General features: G+C 33.0%; 1 protein-coding gene across 1 annotated transcript; it reads left to right on the forward strand.

The window, feature by feature from the left end:
- The first annotated feature begins 285 nt into the window (after positions 1-285).
- On the forward strand, positions 286-4,992 carry LOC110612217 (mitochondrial dicarboxylate/tricarboxylate transporter DTC). The gene is made up of 6 exons (XM_021752929.2): positions 286-488; positions 762-845; positions 1,302-1,363; positions 2,486-2,847; positions 4,193-4,407; positions 4,583-4,992. Exons 1-6 carry the CDS (start codon positions 369-371, stop codon positions 4,637-4,639), a joined length of 900 nt encoding a protein of 299 aa, XP_021608621.1. The 5' UTR covers positions 286-368; the 3' UTR covers positions 4,640-4,992.
- The last annotated feature ends 3,099 nt before the right edge of the window (positions 4,993-8,091 follow it).

Here is an 8,091-nt window from a genome sequence, read left to right on the forward strand (position 1 = left end):
TATTAAAAATAATTATATTCATTTTAAAAAATATTAACTTTTCTTAAATATTAAATAATATTTTAATTATTTATTTAAAAAATAATATTTAATAAGAAATTACTTTAAAAATATAATAAAATTAAATAGAATTATAATAATTAATTTATATATTATATAAAAAAAATAAAATGTAGAATAATTTTGATAAGCGGACAAAATAGGAATAAAAAACGGTAGAGCCAAGGGTAATAGCGTCCAAAATTCAAGATTTTGTGTGCTCTTGTGCTTTATATTCGTTCCGTCCCTCTCACACGTCTTCGGCGCCTCCTCCCTTCACGAGAACTTGGAATCTCTCTAGCACTACTTTGGAATCCAAACAGAGAACAATGGGGGAAGAGAAGAAGCCTCAATCAGCTGGTGTTTGGCCTACCGTTAAGCCTTTCGTTAATGGTGGTGCCTCAGGGATGCTTGCCACCTGTGTCATTCAACCCATCGATATGATTAAGGTACTTTCATAGACGTGTCTACGGAGTTACATTTATGCATCTACATGGATTTGTTCTTGAATTTACAGATCGGTCTCGTGTTTTGCTGTTATTTATAAATTTAAAGTTTGAATCTTTTCTTGAGCTGTAATGGGTCCTTTTCGTGGTTTTAGATCTGCAATTTCGTGGGTTTATTTGCAAAGTATTCGTTTTGTTTTTGCTTTGAATTGGTGAGTTCGATTTGTGTTTTGATGGATTGTTCTTTTTTTTTTTTTTTTTGTGGGTTTGGTACAGGTCAGGATTCAATTGGGTCAGGGTTCAGCGGCTCAGGTGACGAAGACCATGCTAAAGGAGGAAGGTTTCGGTGCCTTCTATAAAGTATGCCTCTTCTAGTTAAGTGAATTTTGAACGTTGATGTTATCAACTTTTGATGCTCTTGAATGATCAAATTTAGATGTTGTCATTGTGAGATCTACTTGTTACAAGCCTCCTTTTGTGTTTGTGTTTGTTTCGTGTGAACGTCGAGGTGGCCAATTGTAACGCTTTAGAATTGGCATAATTTGGGTAGTTAATGGCAGAAATTGAATGTTTTGCATAGACCAGGTATAATTTTCGTAGTTCAAACCTCGTCTATATGTTGATCTAATGTGGGCTTCTATATAATCGTCAGTTTATAATAGATATGCAAATTGCTGGTCTTGGAGTAGGTAAGATGGAACTGAATCAATGAAAATTTTGTGGCTTTTGATTTTTAGATGTGACCTATTGTTCTAACTGAGAATTTTAGAGTTGCATTACTCCTGTATCGTATCTAAATGACAATATTTCGATCAGGGGCTGTCGGCTGGACTACTCAGGCAAGCTACATATACAACTGCCCGACTTGGTTCATTCAAGTAAGTGTTTGACAAGATTTGATGTTTGGAAAGGCACTTTTTTATATAGAGTTAATTAAAATCTCAAGTTTAATATGTAGCAATTAAAGGAGAAGGTTCAGATGCCTGCATGAATGAGATGAGGTGCAAAAAATAAAATTTTAATAAAAAAATCATATATATATATTTCTATTTGCTAAACTTGTTGTAATTACCAGTATACAAGTGTTAATAAGCATAGAAAAATACATAAACTATATATATTTTTGTGTAATCCAAATAAAATAAAATAAACCTATTATGTTATAGATATTAATATTTTAAGAAAATACAAGGTTGAATGCCAAGTCCTTTTCCTTTTACTACTGGAAGTCCAAGAAAAATTTACTGTGTTCAATTGACAATTCTACTCCTGAATAAAATTGTCAAAAGAAATTGCTACATGTTGAGATTTTTTTTATGCTTTATGTACTTAGATTGCTAAAGTTGCCAAAAAAAAGACTCAAAACTTGAGTAATTATTGAATCTTAATTAATCTATTAATGAGATTGATTTTGTTTTTGGGTTTGGTTATTATGCCTTTGCCCATGATTCATATCTGTACATAGTGTGGGTTGCAACCAATTGACCTGTGAACGGCGACAACAACAACAATAAAGATCAAAGAAGAAATAAATACAAAATAACAGTTGATGCCAATCTTATTTTCTAAATCTTCTTCCCCTCCTTGTCCTTTAGAGTCAGCTGACAGTGATAGGAGAAAGAAACACTGTTCTTTTTGTTCTCCTTAGGATGTGTTTTGGTATAGGTGAGAACATGAGGTTGGGTTGAAGTAAATAATAAAAAAAATTGAGGACATACCTGGTACATATCCGAGGCACATGCCTTGTTGATGTTGCCTGTCTTTTGCCTTCAGAGGCACTAAGGCTTCATCCTGATGTGCGCCTCAGGTGCGCATTTAACAACACTGGTATCTTTCATGGTGAATTTTGGATGGTTGTGTTTATGTACATTGTTAGTGTTTTGAATATTATTTCTGACATCTTTCAAGTTGAGTTATCTTTGGGAATTTTATTAATGATTTGTTCGTGAATCTAATAATTAGTGAAAAGCTTTTTAAATTATTTCTTTCTTTTCCTTTAGGATTTTGACCAATAAAGCAATTGAAGCCAATGATGGGAAGCCCCTTCCACTATATCAGAAGGCCTTGTGTGGGCTAACAGCTGGGGCTATTGGAGCATCCATTGGCAGTCCAGCAGATCTAGCACTTATCCGCATGCAGGCTGATGCCACTTTGCCTGCTGCTCAGCGCCGAAATTACACAAATGCCTTCCATGCCCTTTATCGCATTGTTGGGGATGAAGGAGTTTTGGCACTTTGGAAAGGTGCAGGCCCTACTGTCGTGAGAGCAATGGCATTGAACATGGGGATGCTTGCTTCTTATGATCAAAGTGTTGAGTTTTTCAGGGATTCACTTGGTTTTGGCGAAGCTGCCACAGTGCTAGGTAAGATTCAATGCATATAGATACATGTAGACTGATGTCAACTATTCTGCTAAAATATTCTCTTGTTATTTGGCGGAAAAAAATTCTTTAAAGAGTGCCATTTTTTCAGAAAAAATTCTTTAAAGAGTGCCATTTTTTCAGAATTGTCATGTTGACTTGGCTTTGTTTCTCATGCATGATCCTATTCAAAATTTCGAGTTAACCAAATGCATAATTCCAGCAAAATTAAGAGTGACCGAGTACTAAATACAACAGAGATTTGATTGGAGATTTTGAAAGCCTTCGAAGCACTTCTTTCTCAAAGTAGATGATTTTTTTTACTCTGTTTAACCATTTGAACCTTGTCCATTTTGACAAAAAAAAAACGCTGTCCATAAATTCTGATACTGCTTAAGCCTTCAGATGTGCATACAATTAGCAGTCAAAGAATCTTGTATACTTAAAACTTCATACATTTGGTTTGATTCAATCATTTCATCCATTTCTTTCTCAAATTAGATGAAGTTTTAACTCTGTTTAACTATGTGAAGCTTGTCCATACATTCTGATGCTGCTTAAGCCTTGCAGATGTGTATACAATTAGCAGACAAAGAATCTTATATACTTAAAACTTCATACTCTTTATTTGATTCAATTAATTAATCCTTTCTTTTCCAAATGACAAATGAGTCATATACAATGATGAATTGAATCTCTTGCTTGAATCTTGTCATTGGAGTTAAAGACATCCTGTGAATGCTTATCTTATCAGCTTGTACTAATATGTGGGCATACTGGGGCAGATGTATTATCATTGGCTGGCTTGCAGTTTTCTCCTCTCTCTCTCTCTCTCTCTCTCTGAAAATGTGTTGCATGTTGACTGCAGGCTCTAGTTTGTCAGATTCTCTTTTGGTTAATTCATATGTAATATTAGAAATTTTGCATTTACCCACTAGTTCACATGTTGCAAAGATCTGCATGTATTACTAATTTTTAAAGTGAAAATATGGGTCTCTTGGGAATGTGTAGATAGAAAGGGTGCATAAAACTGCATCTTTAGAGAATATTGATGTCTGATGCATTTTTAGAGAATGTTGATGTCTAGCAAAACTGCAAAAGGCTAGACTAGCCTAATGGTTAATTATTGCCGGCATTAAATATAGAGGTTTAAGTTGATTTCAAAGCAAAATGCTAAAAGGTATAGGACTTGTGAACAAAAATACACTTGGTATTACGTTCTCTTTTGAAACTAAAATTCGAGAACGCTAAGTTCAATATTAGCCATACCTTGTATGCATTTTGAAGTTTTAAATGTTTGGCAAGATATGCTAAAATGACTAACAACTCTTTTTGTCCTTTTCTTCAGGTGCAAGTTCTGTGTCAGGGTTCTTTGCTTCAGCCTGTAGTCTTCCATTTGATTATGTTAAAACTCAAATTCAGAAAATGCAACCTGATGCTGAGGGAAAGTATCCATACACTGGTTCTTTAGACTGTGCCATCAAGACTCTCAAGTCTGGAGGACCATTCAAATTCTACACAGGATTCCCTGTCTATTGTGTTAGAATTGCTCCTCATGTCATGGTACTTGTCTCTATCTGTTTGTCTATCTCTCTCTCTCTCTCTCTATTCTTGTGAGTGGATACACGTTGTCACTCTTCATAGACATAGACGTGCATGCCACATGCTTGGATCTGAACTGATTGCTTGAGAAAATGTGTTGTTCTGAGTTGTGATGCTTGGACGTTTCCATTTGCAGATGACATGGATATTCCTGAACCAGATCCAAAAGCTCGAGAAATCCGTGGGGTTGTAATCATCAGCATGCGAGGATTTTCAGTTTACTACAGCTATTAAATAAAGATACTTTGCCTGTTTTTAACTTTTGGCTGGCCTTGGTGGTGCTGTTTACACCCCTTTCAAGTCCAACCAAATTATTTCAAAATTTTTGCAGTGCAATTGAGGTAGGATGGTTACAATTTCATTTAACTTATTATTTTTAGGTTGGACTTATGGATTTTTTAGTTGAAAGAAGAGGTTCTCATGGAAAAATGCTCTCGAAGAGAAAATTGAAAGCGAAATAAGTTTTTGTACTTGCTGATACAAAAGTTATTTTACATTAGTTTCTGTTCCTGAAATGAAAGTTGTCATTCTTTCTTGGCTTTTGCATGTGAGGTAGCGATGTCCATTCTTTGACTAAGATGCTTATTCCTTTGTGGGTATTTTGCCAATTGATTATTGCCAACAGGACAAGTTGTATGATGTTTCACAAGTTTCCTACATTGTCACAAATATTAAGATTTATTAATTGTGTCAAATTCCAAGAAACATGACGTCCGCGCTCTGGCCAACCATAGAATCCCTTGATGCGCTAGCTAAAACCAATAGGATGACAGACCTTCAAATCAATGGTATATGGGAAGAATTGTGAATCTTTCGACCTTTTCCATCTTGTGAATGTGGCAAATATATTTCCCAGTGTCTTCATAAATATGCTGAAACTCGATAGAACGGTTATGCATTCAAATTCTTGAATGGCTTGAATGATACTTACCAAGGTGTGCGTTTATAAATTATCATGATGGAACCATTTTCTACTTTAGATCAAGCATATAATATTATTTTGAGGAAAGAATCACAGATCTTTATTGTTACAAGGACAACTTTTTTCCAAAGCCATTGCTATGGCAGTAAAGAAACCAAATATTGATGTGGTGTGTTTCCATTGCGGTAAACTTGGGCAGTTTAAGGCTTAGTGCTATAGATTGATTGGATTTCCAGTAGATTTTAAGTTTACAAAGGCTATAAGGCAGTTCTGTAAGTAACAGTTATTCCAAAGCAGTGCAGCAAGTCTCCAGCAGTCCTTCTTTAGGCATTGATAACAATAATCAGTTTGGCCTTTCTAAGGAACAAATTTAGAAACTTATGGCCCTCCTGAATGAGCAAAGCACTTCTGTTCCAATCATATGAAGCTCTCAAGCTGGTCAAGTTAACATGGCAAATATGTGTTCCAGTGTTCTTTCAAGCTTTTCTAATTCTGTTCCTGATTCTATTTCAAGATGGATCTTGGATACTCGCACCATTGACCATATCATATGTGATTCTTTATTGTTTGTTCACTCTACTCTTGTTACAAGTTCACATGTTTCATTGCCTAATGGTCATAGAGCTCAAGTTGCAACTATTGGCTCGGTACAGTTAGTTGAAGACTTGTTTTGTCTGATGTCTTATACATTCCAAGCTTTAAGTTTAATTTGTTGTCTGTGAGTAAGCTTGTCAATTCTCAGAAAATGTGCTTTATTTTCATGGCAAATGAATGTTACATCTAGTACCTATCAACATGGATAATGATTGGGAAGATTTAGATAAAGCAACGGTCTCTTTTACTTAGAACAACACTTTGTTAGTAATGTTGAGCGCTTGTTGCTCAGCTGTTGCTTCTACAGTAAGATCATTTGAACTTTAGTATCATTGTTTGGTCATCTCTCAGATAGTAGGTTGTCAATTTTACAGTCTCAAATCTTCAATATGATAATAAGTGTGATAGGTTATCTGTCCGAGAGCCAAGCAAATAAGATTATCTTTTCTACAACATGTGTCTATTATTGTTTCTCCTTTTGAATTGTTGCATATGGATATATGGGGCCATATTCACACGAATTGTTTCTCCTTTGAGTGTGTTTGGACCTTTCTAACGAAATTCAAGTTTAAGGTGTCACTTCTTATTTCTCAATTTCATAAACTTGTGCAAACACAGTTTTAGTCTGTGATCAAGTAGGTCAGAACAGACAATAGGACTGAGTTTCAACTGCATTTTTTGTTTGTTGATACCGGAATAGAGCATCAAACTAGCTATGACTGTATATCCCAACAAAATGTCTCTAGAACACTTTTGTTTCACTCTCATCTACCTATTCAATTCTGGGGCTCTGCAGCACCTACTTGATCAACAGAATTTCAATGACTAAGCATGATAACAAAACATCCTTTTGAGTTGTTTCATAGGCCTCTCCCAGATATGAGCATCTCAAGTCCTTGGGTTGTTTATATTTTACCTCAAATCTCATAACTTACAGGACTCAATTTGACTTTAGAACTAGAAGAGGTGTCTTCATTGGATATCCCACTAGTGTTCAAAGGGTATATAAGTATATGCTTTGGTAGCAAATCCTCATGAATGTCATGTACCTTCTCTAAATGAAACTTCAACTTCAAATATTTTTGTTCTAGATTTCCAGATGATGTTCCATTGAGAAGAAAGTTGTAGACATTCCAAATTGCCTATTTATCTCCATAGGCCAAGGATTGCAAAATCTATGAATGGAATCTATATTACTAACAGATCTCCAAATCTGTATTATCAATGTATTTTAAAATATTTTTATAATTATTAGAGGGAAAAGTTTTTTTTTTTCAATCATTTTCTTTCCTTTGTTTTTTCTTCTCCTTTTTAATTTTTAGTATATATTCTTCATTTTCATTAATATATTATTTGTTCATTTCATTTCATCGTGATTTTATTTTCTCTTTCAAATACCATTTTTTTTATTTTCTTTTTGAAATACAAATTTTCCACTCATTATAATGGATTTGTTATAATTATTGAACATTCAATAAAAACATTTTTATACTAAGAAAACAATTTAAATCTCAAAATAATAAAATTTATTTTTCTTAAATTATCAACAATAACAATATTCAACATTTTTTTTTCGATCAACCAAAATATTTTAAAATTTATTGCTAATAACTAAATAAAATTAAAATTTATTAATAAAAGTTTATTTAAATTCTTTTATTACAAAATAAATTATATTAAATTGGGCAATAATTCATCAAATCATTCACAAATAAAAGTATTGCCAGCTCTGGTTATTCCCTTTTTTATGGATTTTGCATGATCTTTTCGCCTCTTCAATTTTTTTAAATATATTTCTCTTTATTTACTTTTATAAAATTTAATAAAAAATTTCACAATAATTCAATTATTTTCTACTAATTTTTTTTAAAATAAAAAATTATTTTCTATTTCAATTTATAAAATTATCATTTATCAAAAAATAAAATCATACATAAATTAGTCGCTTTAACTTGTTGATTATTAATTAATCTCTGTTTCAAGCGTGTTTGGACCATAGATTCTTTTACATCATTTTTTTTTGAATTAATACAGTTTATTTTTTTATTTATAATTAAAAAAAAATAAAATGGAAGCAGCTATAAATATATATATATATATATATATATATATATATATAGGGAGAGATT

The sequence above is a fragment of the Manihot esculenta genome, chromosome 3 (genome assembly GCF_001659605.2).
Source record: "Manihot esculenta cultivar AM560-2 chromosome 3, M.esculenta_v8, whole genome shotgun sequence".
In the NCBI taxonomy this organism is placed as follows: Eukaryota; Viridiplantae; Streptophyta; class Magnoliopsida; order Malpighiales; family Euphorbiaceae; genus Manihot; species Manihot esculenta.

Coding starts and splice junctions, on each gene's coding strand:
- LOC110612217 (XM_021752929.2), top strand. CDS start 369: ATGGGGGAAGAGAAGAAGCCTCAATCAGCTGGTGTTTGGCCTACCGTT. Junction 1,364..2,485: donor GCCCGACTTGGTTCATTCAA/GTAAGTGTTTGA, acceptor CTTTTCCTTTAG/GATTTTGACCAATAAAGCAA. Junction 2,848..4,192: donor CGAAGCTGCCACAGTGCTAG/GTAAGATTCAAT, acceptor CCTTTTCTTCAG/GTGCAAGTTCTGTGTCAGGG.